The sequence below is a fragment of the Echiichthys vipera genome (genome assembly GCF_963691815.1).
Source record: "Echiichthys vipera genome assembly, chromosome: 3".
Lineage (NCBI taxonomy): Eukaryota > Metazoa > Chordata > Actinopteri > Perciformes > Trachinidae > Echiichthys > Echiichthys vipera.
In genome coordinates, this window is record NC_139828.1 from 11,662,853 (window position 1) to 11,682,019 (window position 19,167).

A 19,167-nucleotide genomic window follows, 5' to 3' on the forward strand; every position below is an offset into this window, starting at 1 on the left:
CTGTATTGAGTATACTGGTCTTTTCTGCAGGTCCATGTTAAGTACTTGATCTCCGTAGCCTTAAACAATTGTAATTACTTGATAAAACTTAAATGTCTTATAAAACAAAACAGGGTCATATTTGATACAGTAAAATCTTTACTTCACCAGCAACCAGAAAAGCTAATAAATTACGTAGTTTCTATTTCACATTCATTCAAAGTGCAAGCCTTCTGTAAATCAAACCTGACACATTTTGGGCAAGTCTTGTGTTGCCAAAAAATATCTATCTTCATTTTCATGCCAGCAGTGAAGTTGTCACATTAAAAAAGAAAAAGAAAAAAATGAAGCGGATGAGAGGATGACCTTAAACTCTGATTAAGATCCTCATTTATCTCAAAGTGACTAGTATTCGTTGGCAAACAGTTAAAAATGACTTCATTTGTCCAGCACCATCTGATAAGCTTCCAATCCTTCCAGTTCAAAGTAAGTTCTCAATGAACAGATTGATAAGAAATCCAGGAACCGACAGGTTATAAAAAAAATTCTCTGCCTATCATTATCACTCTCACTGCATCGTGATGTTGAATGAGAACTGGAGCAGCTTTCTTGGTGCATCTTGAAGATTTGAGTTTTCCACTGGTCAAGTATTTTTCCTCCAAATGAAGCATGCGGATCTAATGTCATCACCAGGCGTTCTCATCCTCCCAGTTCAGGTCATCTCCATCTCCCCAGCCATCTGTTTCAGTCTGAGAAAAAAAAGAATAGTTAATGTAAACAGAACAATATTTCATGCTCCTCGTTGCCTATGCAATCATTAACAAGTGGCTTTTAAACATGGATATTAAGGGATCACAAAAAAGGTTGAGTCTGCAATCAAATTCAGCAAATATCTCCCAGTCCAATAGCTGTCTATTCTTTATGTGCACTGAGAAAAGGGGGTGCACATAACTGTAAATGGGAAACGAAGAAATGGCTTGGACAGAGTCACACAACACTAGCAAAACAGCAACAGCCACGCTCATGCGCAGGACAAGAGAAAGGCCACGGTAATATCAGAGTAAGGCAGCCGGTGCAAGAGAGTGAAGGTAAAAAGGACCATTGACAGGAGAGGGTGTCTTTGTTTGGGTTTCGAGACTCCACCATTAATTAAAACTATTGAGTCAGTATTCAGTCCTACTTCCACCTTGGAAACCTGATAAGTTAAATAAATAACCAAAACCACCACGCACACTCACCTCAGTCAGGTTGGCAACTGCGAACTTGGCAGTGAGTGTTACAGGATCGATGGATGAGTCGACCTGCAGAGATTTAGTGTTTTCTGAAGAGGCCGTAGAGAGCCCAGCATCACTGAAACTGCTCTCAACCAGTGGCATTAGAGCTGGAGAGCACAGTTTGATGTCCGGCACCATGTCTGCAAACAAATCCAGCTCTGGGTCTGGCTCTTCCTTTTTCTTCACCTTAATGGTGAACTCCTCACCCAGGCCTCCCCTCCCTCCATCCTTTTGTGGCACTGTAGGTCTGGGCTTGGGGTTTGATGGGCTGTGTGAGTCTCTCTCTTCTTGGGCCCAGCTATCGTCCCATGAGGAAGTAGTCTTGCTCTGTGTGGATTGTCGCAGTGTTGAGGTCAATTTGAGGGGTTTGGAGGCACCCAGTCTCAGTGTTTCAGGAGCATGATTTACAGGTGTGGTAGCGCCCCCTCTGGGTGGTGCGAGTATAACTTGGTCTGATAAAGGAGCTGTAGGGGAGAGGTCTGAGGTAGGTTCAGCGTCCTCAAAGTCATCCCACGGCTCCTCTTCCATTCTTGGGTGCGAGAGTGGCAGTCTATTGTTGATGGGATCTTCTCTCCCTGAGGCCTGAATGTGGATCTGGACTGACTGTCCGTCTCTGTTCTCGCTCTCTTCAGGGTCGGTCCAGTCAGGCCAGTCTTCCACTGGACCTTCTAGTCTGTCACTCTGCTCTGGACTGTATGACAGGGGCTCCCTCTCATTGTTCGGACGAAAACCGTTCAAAGGCAGAGACATCTGTCTACTGACATCTGAAACATGTAAAAAAAAAAAAGACTGAGACTCATACACTAAGGTTAAACTGTGAATGTAAATTATTATATGTATATGAATGTATATTATTATTTTGGGGGGAAAATCATACCTGATTTTGGTGCCAGAGGGAAACTTCTTGGAGTCTCCTTGCTGCCTGCTAAACTACCAATGTGACCCAGGACCAGACCTTCAGTCCCTGACGGTCTGGGGAACAAATTCAAGACTTTTGAAGGCTGGGCCATCTGAGGGTGGGAGCCTCCAACTATGTGAACAGGGGAAGCTAAAGAAAAAAAGAGGTTATGTAACATTGCTGTTGATTAAATGTTTACTATATGAGTGAAATAGGCTTTGGCCGATACATTTTTTTTCCATACCTTCCTGATATTTATATGGTATATGATGGTGTGTAAAATAAATAACGCTGCTTGTGTTGGAAGGCATTGTAGCATACATGGCATTATCTAGTCTACAATGTATCATGTTTATTATGTAATAACACACTTTCACAAGTCTGTCTGGTTTGAAATTCTTATGGCCCATAGAATAATGAATAGATAGAAAATAAGCACCCTTCTTCCAATGGAGATGATGTGCAGTTGGTGGTGTCAGACTGGCAGTTGAATACAATCATGCACACTTTGGCTCACCCTTATCATCGGGACTAAACCCAAAACACTCCTTATTTACTTTGCTATTCCTGTAATGTTATCACCCCACCCCTCACCCCATCTTTCTCAGCTCAGCCGTCTGTTCCACCAGTGCAGACTGACCTCTGGTGGTGCAATAAATCACCTCAATACAACACCTCCAGTGTCACTTTAATAGGAAGAGGACTATATGTTCAGTTAACAATTTTTAAAATCATAGCTGAATATCTATATCTATATATATATATAATATATCCTGGTATATTACCCAAGCCCAGAGTGGCGTTCAGTTATCCAAATCCAGATTTTCTAGTTTGAACTGGCACACTCAGAAAACCAGTTTCCTGAGCCTTGAGGCCAACAACGAGATGATCCCAATACCCTGTACTACTTACGTACTATACTTCAGCTTATCCAAAATACTGGGTAGCTCCTGTAGTCAAACAACCATTTCAGTTCCCTGTACTGGTTAAGTGATCACTTAGAAAGTTGAATGCTACAATGCTGTATTTTCCTATAAGCTTGAGCTAAACATGGACCCACATCTCCAACCTGTCCTACATTACAAACACAAAAAAAGACACATGGAGCCTTAACAGTCTATAATGATCCAGTGTTAAAACACTCCTCACAACACTTACATTCATTTGCTTTCTGTTATAACTCTAGGATTTTTTTGTTGTTTACTACTGCCAACTGATAAGAGGCAGTCAAATACATAACTTAATGTCTAAATGCACTATTGTATGAACATCTTTTATATAACAGCTTTCATTGTTATCGTCATTAAGTAAGTGTTGCTTACTTTCAGGGGTGACCTCAGTCGACTTGGTGAAGTTGGGTGTGGTGCGTTTAAAGACTTTGGTCCTCTCTCCACCGACCACCACTTGAGCCCCCAGTAAGGGCACCAACACCGCCAGACTCTGCAGCGTCATGGCAACCAGGGAATCGTTGGTGTCTCTCATTCCTAACAAAACCTGCACCCGGAAACAAAAAGTAAATGAATAATGTAACTAAGATGGAATTGCATTATAACATTTTTGTCTACCCTCAAATGTAACACACACATTCTTAAATATCATAATCTTTTTTTAGATATTGAAGGAACAGTTCAACATTTTTGGAGCGAGCCAGGTTAGCTGTTCACCCCTGCGTCGAGTCTTTATGCTAAGCTAAGCTCCACCTGGCTCGAACTCCATAAGCACTGCCCTAGACATGAGAGTGGTATCGCTCTTCCTATCTATTCAGAAAAACATATTGAATAAGCACTTTTCTCAAAATGTAGAACTACTGCTTTAAATGTTCAGTGTTCATTGTTCTCAAAGTTAGAAACTCTGGTCCTATGTCAGCACTCCACCTGAGGTAGGATCTGGTTTTTGAGTTCATCGTGGGAGAAGAACTCAGCGTAGATGTGGATGTGAGTCAGCAACACGATTCGGATGTGTTCCTCATTGACCTTGAAGAGCTTGAGAATCTGAGGAATCACGTGTTTACGGTAAAGGGACAAAGACAGCAGGCATTCTTCATCGTTACCACCACCGCTGGAATCTGTCCACACATATCAAAAGTGAAAAAGTAGGAGCGTGAGCGACAACCACGTAAAGTTTCACACAATTATGCCTGACAGGTACAGAATGTTTTTTTTGGTAGGGAATAAAAAGATCCAGAGTTATTATTAGCAGTAAGAGAACTAGTTCAGTAAAATGCCACATTACCCTTCTTTGGCCTTAGAAGATGAGGAAGGAAGCTTTTAACAGCCATGGGTTCTGCAAAAACAAGAGAGTTGAGGAGTTTGGGGACAAGGCGTGAAGCTATCAGCTCTTCAGGGAGACTCTGGACCCTGTCTAGAAGAAACCTACACAAACAAACACACAAAGAGCATGTTAAGGGGACCCTTGGGGAAAATACAGTATAAAAGGGAATTTAAAAAGACCATATTCTTACTTAAAGAATTCATTCTTTTCATCTTCTGTCTTCATGGTCAGACTCTTCAGAAAAGCCCTCACTTCCAGGAAGTCACTCCTATTCATAGAAAAAATATGCAGCATGTTTGAAAACAAATTATTTTCAGAATTTACCATAGACTGTACAGAAATATGGACATGATGTCCCCCCCATAGGTTTCCAAAGAGCCAAACTAAAGCTCAATGTGGGTGGCTCCAGGCGTCGCCATCTTGGCACGGCTTGACGCCACCTACTCAGGGTTATCACTCAAGGAACTGCAGTATTGGGTTCTATTTGTACTGATAACGACAAAAGCAAACATAACCACACTAACCTGAAAAAGTCATGAGTCAACAGGGAGCTGAGTGGGGGTCGAGACAAGGGGTCAGAGTTCAGCAAACCCGCCCGTAGGGTCTTCTGCAGACTGTCAGACAGCTCCTGTGATACTGGAAACAAGAGAAGAAAAAGAAGAAGGAATAAGTGCATGACAAGGTACCTGTACGTACTGATACAATTTGACAAGATGCAACATTACAGTTGAGGTCATTAATAAACTGAAGACATTAGAAAAGCCATCAATCCACTCACCACAGCCGTTCAGGAGAGAGACGATGGTCTCCATCATCACTCCAAACGAGTAACAGTCCCGAGAGTGAGCATTTTTATCAGGAAGCATTTTGAAGCCCTCCACCTGTCCACAACATGTTTCATGAGAACTTTTGAGCAAAAAGAGGGAAGCTCCTCCATTTTCCCCATCACTACCTTTAATTTGCTTATATGTACCTGCTCTTCTGGAGGAATGCAGACGGTCTCTCTCACATTCTGAATGCTTGCGAGAAACTGAGGAGTTGATATACCAGTCAGTCAAGTCAGTTAATTTTTGGTAGAACAAAAAAAAAAAACGACCCATTATTCTATGTCTTACCTCAGGCGTTGCTTCAGAAAACTTGCAGACGGTCTCCATCCCTCCCAGTTTCCAATGACCATCTTCACCAACAAATACGGATGAAATGCAGACATTGTTGTGGCTTGACTTGCCCTGGTGGTTAAGGAAGACAAGTTATGAACTCACCCATGCCTGTTTAACACAGACAGACACCAAATGGCCTACAACTACCGTGAAACGCAGTCGTTACTTTTCATAACGATGCCTCCTGGCTCGTTTGCCAGTCTCTTATTCATTAATCACATGCATTTAGACACTTGCAACTCCTCCGCGCTTCTTTTTTTGCTTACCCTCTCGTGCAGAAACACAAGTGCTTGCAGGAGGTCGTAGATGCCTGCGCAGATTTCCTCAGGGGAGAGGCTGTCCAACAGCAGTTCCAGGGGCTGTACACGCTCCGTCACCAGGTGGATGCCGCCGTCCTGCACCGAGCAGGACAGGAAGCGCAGCAGGCACGGGTGCCTCAAGGTCTTCAGGTGCTGAAATGAAATATATCTTTAATTCCCGCAGCCGATGCAAAAAAAAAAAGCCATGTATGGGAACTGGTTATGCAGCCTGAGTGCCAAAACCCACTAATTAGCTATTTCAATCCAGTTCATACTGCTGTCAATGGAAATCCTAAAGACCTTTCAGTGTATTGATTTTATAGAAATGTTATGATGTGATGGTGACACTAGTGAATTTAGGGGTAGGTCTCCTCAGAGCAGAATGACTGTAAAGACTATGCTGCAGCCAAATTATCCAAAAAATTCACCTCTGAGACCCACATCATTTGTACACGACTGGATGAGGAGCTAAGGTTGCACTGTAATGTTAAGGATGCATGCTTAACTACTGCAATGTAGTACTTTTATGATGGTGGACTTCAAACTTGTATGTGCAAGAGACACACTAAACTACAACTACTAAGCAGTGTGATATATCAGGAGGAGACTTCAATTCAATTTGATTCTATTCACAGTGACAAATCACAACAAAAGTTATCTCAGAAACACTTTAAATAAAGAGTGGGTCTTAACCCCACTGATTTATTTTTGATTTACAGAGACACAACATTTTTGGCCAATAAAGCTGATTCAGTTTCTGATTCTCACATCAGGACAATTTTATTTTTTAGAGCCACATCATGACAAAAGTTATCTCAAGACACTTTACAAGACCACACTCTATGACTTATTCATGATTTACAGAGACCCAACAATTCATCCATGAGCAGCAGCAAGTTGCAATATCTATTATAATAATAATAATAATAATAATAATAATAATAATAATATCTATATACAGTATTTATCCAGCAAGCTTGTGCGCAAAGTGGCAACTTAACATAACTTACCTTAGCAGCTTTGTTGACTTTGTCCTCATTTCCTCGCTTGTGAACAAACACGGATGCAGGCTTTCCATCCTGGAGCATCGCCGAGTACATGGTGAGTCCGGAGGGCAGGGTCAGGAGCGGCTCCTCCAGGGTACAGCTCCGCACCGCGCTGCTCTCCGCACCCATGGCCGCCGCGCTGGTTCCTGAACCTGGAAGGAAAACAATGTCGAGGAGGGGTGGACAGAGGGGTGTCAAACATGCAAACCAAACGTGGTATCGCAGTCAGTCGTTAAACATGCACATATAGTATACTGGTTGACAATGATACCTGTTTGCGTTGGCTGCACCGCTGCTGAGTGAGAAGTTATCTAGTGATGTTAGTGTATCTGGCTAACCACGGAGCTACGTTAGCGTCATTGCTACGCGTGTCGGTGGCGCCCCCGCCTCCAAACAATCATGCTAAAATGTATCACGCGATTAAAAAAAAATGTCTGTTAGTTACATAAGCATAAGCAATATAAATTCCTATTGACTTCTCGACAAATCAACGATGCTAACGTGGAGCGAAAGCTGCGCTGTAAACACGGACTCTTCCGGTAAATGACGGAACCAATGAGCAGGGGGGCCGGAGTACTTCATAAAATGTGACACATTAGTCACCGAGGCGTATTTGCTATAGTTTGGGGAAATTGTATTCCTTATTTTGTAGACTCACACCGCCTTTTTTTCTTTAACATTAGTTAGCTTAATTCTAAGTTTTAAAGTTATACTAAAGCAGAAACACCCCTGCGCTAAAAAGATAATGGTTGCGACCAAAGTGGTGCGAGAGGTGACTTCCATCATGGGGACTGAAATGAAAATAGAAACTGTACACTTAAAATGTACAGTAACTTAAAATGTCATTGGGCTTGTGGGGATGAGAGTCTGTGTTCATGTGTGTCTTTGTTATAAAGTAAGGAAGATATTTAAGATTCCTGGAGGTGGTAAAAGCAAAACCAGGGTCGTGACAGTCATGTGGTGCTTAAAGGGACCGTTCTTATTTTGCTGGTTGCAATGTACACTGTTGCCCATAATGTTGGAATGAAATCTATTTTTACCTCTTCTCATGAAATGATTGTGATAATGTGAATTATTCTTGACAGATAAACTGTATGTATTCTCAAAACTTTATTGATCAATCCCTTTCAAACATATCACAGTGAAAATAAAACCACATATAAATAAAATAAAAGAGGAAAGTGACTAAAAAACAAAATTATTCCAACTTTATGGGCAAAAGTGTAGCTGCTATGACCTGTAAAAACAGTAACATCAAACATTAAACAAATGATGTAAACAATATTTCTCTAATGGGATTTTTTTATTGTTACTAAAGCATGCTTTTTTTTGCTTTTGTAAATTGGGTTGTTACATGTTACTGTTAAGATGCTCTTTTTCTACTTCAGATCATATCATTGAGTTAGTGTGTTTGTACTTTTAATTGTTAAAACTCAACCCATCAAGACATGTATTTGGTTTGTGCTTTGTATTGAAGAAGTTATCAAAATACAAATAATTATAAATTGATAATCAGTTGTCTGTGAAACAGTGGTGGAGAAGCCCCGAGAGAGCACTGAAATTGTTTTTCTTGTTCTCCTTTTGTCTATTTTTAAAATGTATTATTTTTAATTTCTATTCTACATATTTGTTGTTTTTGTTTTCCACTTTCTTGTGTCTTTAAATGCATTTCTTTCGCTTATGTACAGCATGTTAAATTGCCACTGTGTCTGAAAATATACAAATAAACACCCTACCTTAAAACACTTACAGTAATCTGAAGTTGGAGATCATGTTTCCAGTACTGTGGGTGTATAAACATACTGATATATACATAAATATGCATATTATATGCATAAAAGCATAGACACTCATAATGAGGTTGTATCAGACTTAAACGTAATGAACTGAACACAAAAATATGTTATTGTCTCAGTTTAAGACGTTGTTCTTTCCTCTTCACAAAGAAACCACAACATCTGATCCTTCTGCTTCAGTAACAAACGGAAAGAAAAAAAAACTTCAGAGGAAGTGATGGTTTCGATCAGATTCAATTTTGGTCCAGTTACCTTAGTAACTAACCAGCAGCAAAAAAAAAAAAACCCAAAAAAGAGCATACGTTCATTCTCAAGTGAGAGCAGGAGACAACATGGACGAGCTCGGTAAGACAACTGCCTCTCACTTTTTATGCTGCTTATTATCCTCAAATTGATCCGAGGAGAGATTTTTAGAAATTAAATGATTATTGTAATTTTAAAACATTCAGTGTGAGGTGCTTAGATTTACAATTGATGTAGGAAATAGAACTGAAAAGAATAACTGACCGTAGAATATGACTGTGCTTTACATTACATATTCTGTGACTCATACAAAGTACAGTAGCCTATAAAAGTGCATTATATACTTACTTTTAAATGCAGTTCACCGTGTTAGTATTTGAATAACTTTTTTTTTACACTGTGTGGTTACTGTGTCTTGGTGTTGTTTTGCAATGTAATTTCAATCATGCTGTTTATCGTTGGTAAACTATGCTGAACTTTTAGCCAGGACTCTCAAAAAGATCATTATAAATCCAAAAGATTGGGCTTCACTGATCATCAAACCATACAACCTATGTCATGCCAAACACAACAATTTGATTTAATTTGTTCGAAAATAGACCCATCAAGTGTCAAAGACAATAGCGCTCTATTCTTTTCTTTTAATCAGCCATGTTGTACGTCCCTACAAAGACTTTAATAACACAAATATATTTCTCAAATGTGTGGGTTTACATTGCGTGAAAGAAAGTTGAATTTGGTGTAATATTTGTCACAAGGGTTTTGCAACATTGGTTTCACTTCTGCAACATGCCGCCATCACTTCCTGAGGAAGCCGACTTGATGAAACAACCTCAAACTACCCCTAAAGCACCTTTATCTGCACATCGAGGTGCACTCTATCGTACTTCACAGGAAATACGTATTTCAGACCAAAGAAATGCTAACACCCAGATAACACCCAGAGAGTGCTGCCAATGTGTTTCAGTGGGTGTCTTGTGTGAATGGTTGTATGTATGAGTACGCATACCTGCATATGCATTTATGTTTATATATGTGGTTAGAAGATTTATGGCCTGTATCCTGCCACAGATTTGCTGTTGGAGGAGCTGGCCCTGAATCCAGAGGGTTCAGAGAGGGTCAACGAGAACAGGAGCAATGATCCAACTGCTGGAGAGGTGAAGACACAAAAATTACAAACGTACACTGTATCATAACTACAGAATTTTAATTATCACCTTTTTCGGTCCTACTCGAACCTGACATTTAGTGGCAACCAAGCAGTTGAAGAGTTTACACGACTTCACTAAAACAACAAATCATACGATCAGACTGAACCAGTCGATCAGTCAGAGACAATGACTGGTGTATTTTGGTTGTGTGTCCGCAGGTGTCAGGTGCAGGTTATGTTGGACTTATGAAGAAAGTAAAAAGCCCAGCCAGCTCAAACGTCTACAGGTGAAGCACAAGCTCTTCCTGTCCTCTGATTCACATTAACATTACGTCAAATGTGAATTAGAAGCAGGAAATTACTTGAAATTCATTGCATTGTAGTGTATTCTAAGGTCTCCCCCCTTTTTAAGCATCTTAATTAACACTACATATCATACTGTCTTAACTGTCTACTTTTAAACTTCAATTTTAATGCCAGAAATATTTTCTATCATAATCTTTGAGAGATCTCCCCTCAGAAATATTGCAAATGACCTCAGATCATAACTGTCCCCCTATTTCAGTATGCATTCTTTTTAAATTTGTATTTTTAGTACAGTTTTCTGTGTTTTTCTGAAGTTCATATCTCTACGTTGCTATTGTAAAATATCACCCTCAGATTATATTGAGAGACACAGCTTTCCCACAACAGGCATTTGTACAGTATTCATGTGGTAGTTAGTGTTCTCAGAGGTTAATTTGAGAGTGAGAGATATTCTAATTTGCTCCTCTCCGGGTTTTAGTGATCTACCAGCTCCTGTGGCGGCTTCCATGACCCCTGACTCACCCACGAGGGAGTTGGACGCTATCTTGCAGGATATGTTAGGTCTGGGACAAGTGGTGAGTGCAGTGTCTGCAAGTGCATGAGCAACGTTTTCCTTTCTATTCCAGTCGACATGTAGCTTTCCAAACATGAGTGAAATGAATCAGGTTTAACAACAGAGGGCAGCATTGTACTGATGTCAACCCTGCACAGCCTCAAGTTGTAGAGTTTCAGTACAGGAACACTGTTAAGCACCAACTTTAACATTACATATTTATCAAATGCATTGCTAAAACAATACGTATTTGTGCTTATTTGTATCGTCATTTAGGATCCAGGTTCCTCAACGACCCCACCACCTCTTACACAAAAACAGTCTGTGAAAAGAAAAACTGAAGGTGGGCAAAATGAGAACAAAGAGAGCAGCAGCAGCACAGCAGGTTCAGATGCAAACGCCAGGCCCACAAGCAAGAAAACCGACAGTATAGATGACCTGCTAGGAGGGCTGAGCTCTGACTTGGAGAAGATTGGCGTGCGCACCACGGCCAAGGGCCACTGTGCCTCCTGCAATAAATGCATTGGGGGAAAGGTACAATAAGCATCAGAAACAAATGGGCAAGCATAGACATCTATGTTCTGTAGATTTCACCAAAAATAAAATAACATTCAGCCTTATACATGTGAACACAGGACAAAAAAGTGGTGGAAATTCTAACTAGTTCTACACTCTTTTCTTCCCCCCTGTAGATGATCACGGCACTGGGTGAAGTGTGGCATCCTGAACACTTTGTATGTGTGGCATGTAAGATGGAGCTGAGCACCACAGGCTTCTTTGAGAGAGAGGGACGGCCGTATTGTGACAAAGACTACCATCAGCTCTTCTCTCCTCGTTGTGCCTACTGCAAGGGGCCCATTGTGCAGGTGAGAAGACTTCCGCCCCGACAACAGCCGCAGCCGCATGCATTATGCTTTCAGTTTGTCTGACTATCCCATTGTCATGAGCCCGATATCTCACCATGAGGGAATTTGTTCAAATGTGGCACAAACATCCTCTTGGACTCAAGGATTAACTGATAAGATTTTGGAGATCAAAGGTCAAGGTCACTGTGATCTCACAAAACGTGTTTGACTCAATAATTCCTAGGCAAATTACGACAACATTTCACAGTCAATGTCAAATCGAATAAAATGCTGAAGTGATGACATTTTATATCAAAAAGGTCAAAGGTCAACTTCACTGTGACATCATAATGTTTCATAACTCAGGAACATATGGAGAGACATTTGTTTGCGCCTAAAAATATACTGAATACCTTTATTAAATTCCTTCAAAGTCGTCACTACATATATTATGTAAGTCAGAACAGTTTGGATACAGACTGCATCTTTACTGGTTGACGGCGGTGTACAACTTCAAGGCGGTAATTCTAGTTGTTTACTGTGTTGATGCTGGTAAAAAAAGTTAGTTTTTTCAAAACAAAAGGAACTTTTGTCATATACTGAAATGCCACATGTGCCTTTGTGCTCTGATTCTAATTTGGTCTGCCATATACTACATCCATGTATTTATACAATAATCTTTTGAAGATTGGATGATGACATACAGTAGGATGTAGCTAATTTTTCTAGACATATCCCACATGTCATCTTAATAAATAAAACACAAAGTCATATTGGGATTCTGCAGTCTTGGCTTACGCTGCAGACCAAAGTCATTAATCAGAAACTAATGCAACTTCTTCACTGATTCACTTTATGTGGATCAAAATCCATTTTTTTGTTCTTCCATTAGATGAGACAAAAGTTATGAATCCTTAAAGGAAGTAAAATCATGCAGTAATATTTCTGTCTCTGACCGGTTTACCAGAATATCCTGACGGCTCTGGACCAGACCTGGCACCCCGACCACTTCTTCTGCACACACTGTGGGGGCCTGTTTGGACCTGATGGTGAGAAGCTTGTGCATTCATTTCTTTTCACTGGAAACCACAGCAAACAATTGGAAATCATTTTATGGATTATCACTTGGAATCAATCTTGTGTCTTATACCTGCCCTAGGTTTCCTAGAAAAGGATGGAAAGCCCTATTGTAGCAAGGACTTCTACCACCTCTTTGCTCCAAAGTGCTCAGGCTGTGGGGAGTCAGTGAGGGAGAACTACCTGACTGCAGCCAATGGCACCTGGCATCCAGAATGCTTCGTCTGCGCAGTGAGCCTCTTACCTCAGACCACACACACGGCTCTGGCTCACATACAAGCCTGGGAATAAATGAGAAAGATACCCGCACATTTGCTTTATTTGCAACAATTTGACCACAAGGCTGATGAAAACCGTATGCCTGATGAATACGTTGCGGTTGAAATGATGCAAATAAATCAAGGAAACCATATTCCTCAGTGTGGGTATCTTTTACATTCTCTTCTGTATGCAGCATCTGGTCACAAACGGTTCAGTGTGCAGCTTTACTCCTAATTTACTCAGCTCTTAGAAATTGTTAAACATAAAACGCTCTCAGTAGAGATGTTCTGACATAGGGTAGCAAATTTTCATATTTTGTGGGCCCTAAAGAAAATCATTCTCGACTGAAAAAACAATGTTCATAAACCTGAACAGGATAAAATATAATGCTCTTAAAGCCTACCGCTCAAAATAACATAAATACAATTAAGATTAACAACATCACATGGAACATGGAATAAATCCAACTATGACCACCTAACCCATTACTGCAGTTTTATCATCACCTTCACAACCAGCATCTCACCATTATCCCAGAACCTAAACATTGTTTTACACGGAGCAGTCATTATGAGCAAGGTCAGGATTTTGCCTGGCCCTCTGCTACCTACATCTAACTCAGGAGGAGGTCAGGAGGTCAACCTCTCCATTAAGAGGATGCTGTGGACACACAAAAGTGGCCGAGCCTTTTTTTTAATCAACATCCTGCTGAAAATAAATGAGGTAGTTATAGAAAGTAGCACCTTTGATCTCTCTGGCCACTCTCACCATGTTGTGCTGCAGCCTGGTCCTGTCAACAGTAGAGACATTTTCATACCATTAAAGCACAAAACCCACAACTACAAAATATTCTAAAATCCTCAAACATATCTATAGTTTTAGCTACATTGACACTGAGCTTTCCCAGACTCCCAGTGGACATTTTGCCTTTTCAAAAACAGGTGTTACTGAAGTCATTAATAGTTCTATTCAGGTGTTTCTGTGCCAGGGCCCCAGAGTTGTGCATGCTGGCATACTGTCAGGGCCTACTGGCATATATAAGTGGAACAGAGCCATCGCTAATGTGCTTTTACAGCTATGACAAGTTAAAATGTCTGCCAAGAGAAACCATGTGCAGAATCCCCCCCTGCAGACTCTGTTTATGTTGTAAGAAGTGATAAGTACCTTCCTTGACTGTAATGGATGACATGGAGGTACACAGCACGCAACGAAAATGATATAACAGGTTTTAGCCATGTGGCATCATGGCTCTATGATAAACTCATGACATTCCCATCAGCCTCAGATGTATTGCGAGTTTATTGTTTAACTTTTTAAAATGTTTTTAAGCTAACAAGTGGAAGCATGTTAGCATGCTGATGACAGACCCAACAGCATGACTGTAGACCCTAATGGATTGGTGAAACACAGCTGTAACAGGGTTTTAACTTTCTCAACATATTGACAGGCACATTTTGCAAGCTGCCAAACCAGCCATATATAAATTCATATCATCCTATTCATGGCATCCATTATCCCCTTTTTGCTAATTTTAGTTTCGAATATCTAATGTCGGCATGTCCTTGAACACACCATGAAGTTGTCATGTTTTAGTAACTAAATCTCCATATTGAAATAATCTATCATGTATAATAAAACCAGATTTAACACTATTATAATTCTGCTCCTTGATGTTACCATCTCTAATCTATTCACCCTCTTTTCAATATTTTCCTTCATCACTTTCCCTATGTTTCTCTTCTGTTCTTTTATCCAGGACTGTCTGAAGCCTTTCACTGACGGCTGTTTCATGGAGCAGGAAGGTCGACCCCTCTGCTCACAGCACTTCCACTCCCGGCAGGGCACTCTGTGTGGGGGCTGCGATGAGCCCATCACCGGCCGCTGCATCTCCGCACTCAATCGCAAGTTTCACCCAGAGCACTTTGTTTGCGCCTTCTGTCTGCGGCAGCTCAGCCAAGGCATCTTCAAGGAGCAGAAAGGGAAGCCATACTGCTCGGCCTGCTTTGACAAACTCTTTGTGTGAGACATAGTGAATACCATACAAATAACTCAGCACTGTCATAGTATGAGTGATAAATTAAACGAGACAACTATACTATTTTTACATTAAATTAGAGTATTTTTATAGGTACAGATGAGCAATAAGTTTAACTTTTTCAGAACTTCATGGCCAACAGCAGTACCTGACATTTTAATGAATTACAAATTAAGAGTGTGTAACATGAAACTTGACATAAAGTATTAATAGATTGTGCACAAATATCAAGGGAAAAATGCTCATATTGTAACATAAATAATAAAGTGGTTGTAAAATACGAGGAAAATATCCATTTCCCATGATAAAAACATTTAAGAAAGCGTGTGAACTTTTGATAGATCTAAAAGGTGTGTTGCTGACACTTGGGCTCAATTTTATGGGATTTCATACATCATGATGACATAAAATGTATAAATGGAGAAAGAAAAACACAGAAGTGCAGGTTTAATCTGTGGTTTCCATTAAGATATCCTCTGTTTGCCATGAGACTTGGCAGTCTGGAGATACTCTCTGGCAGTTCGGAGCTGTTTGTCAAGGGGCTTGTCTATGTGGCCTGATAGCTTGTATTGGCAGTGACTGGCATGGAATCGGCGTGCCAACCTGAGTTTCCTCTTACCCTGACTTACCATTTGGCCTCTGGCATGAACTGGATTCAAACAACCTCTTCATTCTCCATACAGGCTCCTTTATTAGACACCCATGGAAGATTAATGGACATAGTGAGGTGAACAAAGGTGGTTTCAGAAGGAGCTGCTTCACATCACTGCATCTCTTCAGCAACTCACTTTGACTGTTGAGGGCTGAATCAGCCACAAAGTGTTTTAGAGTAAATGTATTTTTGGTAATGCACCTTGTGTGTCTGGGCCCATTTTTATGTTGCCTGACATTTTTTTTTTCACTTCCACTGATAACTCATAGTTTAGATCAGGAGAGATATTATGCTCTTGAATTAATTGAGGGATCTGCCCTTTTCCTGGGGATTCATTTATTTATCTGCCATCTTCTATGCATCATATAAGTCTGAAGTGAAGAAGATGTATGCATGAAGCAAAAATAATTCACATTGCCTCATATTTCATTTTACAGCAATATCAGTTGTTAGTGCATTTTTCAGGAGCCAGCTTTCAAACATCTGACATCTGTATGACCTTGAACAAACCACCAAGGATAATGCGACAATTGTCAATTGATAAGCCATTTCAAAAATTATGAAAATCTCTGCAACTGATTTTCATGCAGTACTAGAAATTGAAACCAATTGAAGCTGGAAAAACAATTAATTAAGCTATTGTATAAGAAATTAAGTAAAATGATTGAGTGATAAGGAGTACATCAGAAAAGTAAATTAAAGGTCCCATATTGTAAAAAGTGAGATTTCCCTGTCTTTTTTATTGTAAAGCAGGTCGAGCTGCTATTAAAATACTGTGAAAGTAACAAAACGCTCAATCCACAGAGAAATGCACACAGTCCGTACCATACCATACTGTATATAGGTAGAAAGTGCAGCCACAGTGTCGTTACAGTCATTCCCCATCTGCAATGACGGTGCAGAGACGCAGATGCAAAAGACCCGGAAAGGCTGACCAATCAGAGCAGACTGGGCTTTTTCCTGGAGGGGGTCTTAAAGAGACTGGTGCTAAAACAGAGCATTTCAGACAGAGAGTAAGTATATTCAGACAGACATTATGAGATTATAATGTGTTTATAAAATGTGTGTTTTTTTACATTAAAGTATGTACATATGTTCTGTAAGTAAAAACTCACACTACTGTTAAAGTATGGACCTAAAAATGAGCATTATATATATACTTACTTAATAAATTTAAATAATAAAGGTAGCTACTGAGTTCTGACTTTTTGCCAATGTCAAACGCTGTCTTATCAAACAGTGTCTTATCTTCAGATGAACACTGGCTCCTTTTATCGGCCCTGCAGGCAGTTTTCTTCAGCTTTTCTTCAAGTCACTTTGACTTGCTGTGTAGTTAGAGTGTGAGTGGGAACGGAGGCGGGCATTAATCATGCTGTCATCACAGTCAGACCAGGCCTCTCACAGCCTCCACAGAATACGGACCTTACATCATGGAAGAAGTGTAAATGTATCATGTTCAGTCAAAATCCAAGATCGTTAAGTGTTTAATGATCTTACAGCCATGTTCCCAGATTCTGACCGAACTCAAACACACACTGTAATGTTAAATGTTAAATATGTTTAAACACACCTGAGAGATTTGAAATTTTGTGTTAAAGACACAAGAGGAAGTTCACTTTCCAACATGAACCATACGTACAACAACATCAACTTGGATCTGATCTGAGACCTTGGCGTGTGACACATCTGTAATATTTCACATGACTTGAGGGGAGATTATGTTCATCCTAGCATTATAAATGTCTATTTCTGCACCTTTCACTGTCAAAACCGCATGCTAGTCGGAACAGACTTGCCAACACAGTCTTATAAGTGGCAATACTTGTTTAACACTCGCTTCCCGACATCAAATAGCCATAAACTAGTGGTTAGCTTAAATTTAGATTCACAGAAAACCTCTGAAACAGACCACTCACTCTAGTTGTCGACTGTATTTACTTATATACAAACAACAGCGGAGGTTTTTGCGAAGTCTTGAGTAAAAATGTAGAAAACAAAAATATGATGCAAGGTAAAAAGTTCTGGCATTCACAGAAAAAAGTGTTCGTATGGCTGAGTGAGTAGGGAGGAAAGGGGTTCTCTAGCACATAGTAAAAATGATATAACATGAAATGTGAGCGGGGGTCTTTTTACAAGGGTGGCAAATAAAGGGCCGTCTGTGGAAAGCAGAGTGAGTAAAACTCAGGTGACATTTACAGCAATGAAAGAAGTACAAACAGTCTAGAAGCCCACTGGGCCATGAGATGGCAGCTAGAGCTCAATGGGGGAGGGAAAGGGAGTGAGGTATATACTGGAACATAATGGGTACTGGTGATCAGGGAGGCAGGGTGAGGAGGGCAGGGGTTGAAGAGTGTAGTTGCAAGAGTTACTCCTGCGTGACACTGAAACCCAACACTTACCTCCTCTCCTGTAAATTCCCTGTCCCCTTGGCCACCCCTGGTGGGGACGGTAGAGCAGCCTGTCCAGACCTATTCAGCTCCACTGTGGGCTACGCCTGCCTGGCGCTGCCCATCCCTGTAAACCCAACGGTTCACATCAGCTTTGAACCCATAACTGTCGGATAGGTCTTAGGTACAGACTCACTCATTAATCAGCACATTTTGCTAGTAGATACACATGTATGAAAACGCCAGCTGGAGACAACTCCAGTTGCAAATCAGTCCTGACAAAGTGAAATCACAGCTCCAGTAGGTGCAGTAAAATACGGATGGATCAGATTACTGTAACACACCATGCATGTCATGTATGTACCGAAGATCTTAACAGGTCATCTATTAGGAATAAAAGTGAATGCAGATACATCACTCTGAAATGAACACAGTGCTCTAAAGGGATATATATATATTATATGAATAATATAAAATGCAATGAGTCCAACATTTTGTATTCGTTTTTTGAGTTCGTTTTTCAGTGTTACGTAATTGAAGCAGTTTATCAATAATTGAAACCAGATTTAAACAAAATTCCTTTTAAATCAGCTGAATTGACGTTATTAGTGTTAATATTAGACTTTTCTTTTTTTTATCTAGAAGTAACTGCCAGCTTGGAAGGCTTTGAGACCTTTTCTAGTTATTTTCCTCAAGTGGAAAATATGTATATGTCAGTAATTCCCGATATCTCCATGTTGGATTTACAACTAGGAGGCTGAAACCATTTTTCCATCTCGGTTGCTCATAATTACGGTCAAAACAATATGACACGTAAGCACCTGTCACTTCCAGTCATCATCTTTGTTTGTGTTGTGAGTCCTTGGGGATAAGGCACGTGTCTTTAGAAACACAGTGAGTTCAATGTTATGACTGAATTGAACAGCTGTTAGTGC

General features: G+C 40.4%; 2 protein-coding genes across 3 annotated transcripts; one reads left to right on the forward strand and one right to left on the reverse strand.

Annotated features, from left to right (window-relative positions):
• Positions 1-120: 120 nt before the first annotated feature.
• Positions 121-7,413, reverse strand: scyl3 (SCY1-like, kinase-like 3). Its single transcript, XM_083940152.1, has 14 exons — positions 7,199-7,413; positions 6,892-7,079; positions 5,849-6,034; positions 5,538-5,651; positions 5,396-5,452; positions 5,201-5,303; positions 4,947-5,058; positions 4,613-4,690; positions 4,384-4,523; positions 4,026-4,216; positions 3,474-3,645; positions 2,131-2,301; positions 1,218-2,017; positions 121-728 (listed from the first exon to the last, which is right to left on the reverse strand). The coding sequence occupies exons 2-14, from the start codon at positions 7,054-7,056 to the stop codon at positions 666-668; spliced, it is 2,352 nt and encodes a 783-aa protein (XP_083796278.1). The 5' UTR covers positions 7,057-7,079; positions 7,199-7,413; the 3' UTR covers positions 121-665.
• A 1,630-nt stretch (positions 7,414-9,043) lies between these two features.
• Positions 9,044-16,783, forward strand: lpxn (leupaxin). Of its 2 annotated transcripts, XM_083940158.1 has the most exons (9): positions 9,044-9,068; positions 10,038-10,123; positions 10,336-10,403; positions 10,901-10,997; positions 11,252-11,509; positions 11,668-11,841; positions 12,788-12,869; positions 12,980-13,128; positions 14,915-16,783. In XM_083940158.1, the coding sequence occupies exons 1-9, from the start codon at positions 9,056-9,058 to the stop codon at positions 15,179-15,181; spliced, it is 1,194 nt and encodes a 397-aa protein (XP_083796284.1). In that variant the 5' UTR covers positions 9,044-9,055; the 3' UTR covers positions 15,182-16,783. The 2 variants fall into 2 exon arrangements, with proteins under 2 accessions (XP_083796284.1, XP_083796285.1); XM_083940159.1 differs by lacking the exon at positions 10,336-10,403 and having other exon boundaries at positions 9,058-9,068.
• The last annotated feature ends 2,384 nt before the right edge of the window (positions 16,784-19,167 follow it).

Bases quoted from the DNA above. Each gene is read 5' to 3' on its own strand.
- scyl3 (XM_083940152.1), bottom strand. From the start codon at position 7,056: ATGGGTGCGGAGAGCAGCGCGGTGCGGAGCTGTACCCTGGAGGAGCCG. The intron at 5,652-5,848 runs GTAAGCAAAAAA...CTTAACCACCAG, and splicing joins TTGTGTTTCTGCACGAGAGG to GGCAAGTCAAGCCACAACAA. The intron at 4,524-4,612 runs GTAAGAATATGG...TTGTTTGTGTAG, and splicing joins GAAAAGAATGAATTCTTTAA to GTTTCTTCTAGACAGGGTCC.
- lpxn (XM_083940158.1), top strand. The intron at 10,404-10,900 runs GTGAAGCACAAG...TCCGGGTTTTAG, and splicing joins GCCAGCTCAAACGTCTACAG to TGATCTACCAGCTCCTGTGG. The intron at 11,510-11,667 runs GTACAATAAGCA...TCCCCCCTGTAG, and splicing joins ATAAATGCATTGGGGGAAAG to ATGATCACGGCACTGGGTGA.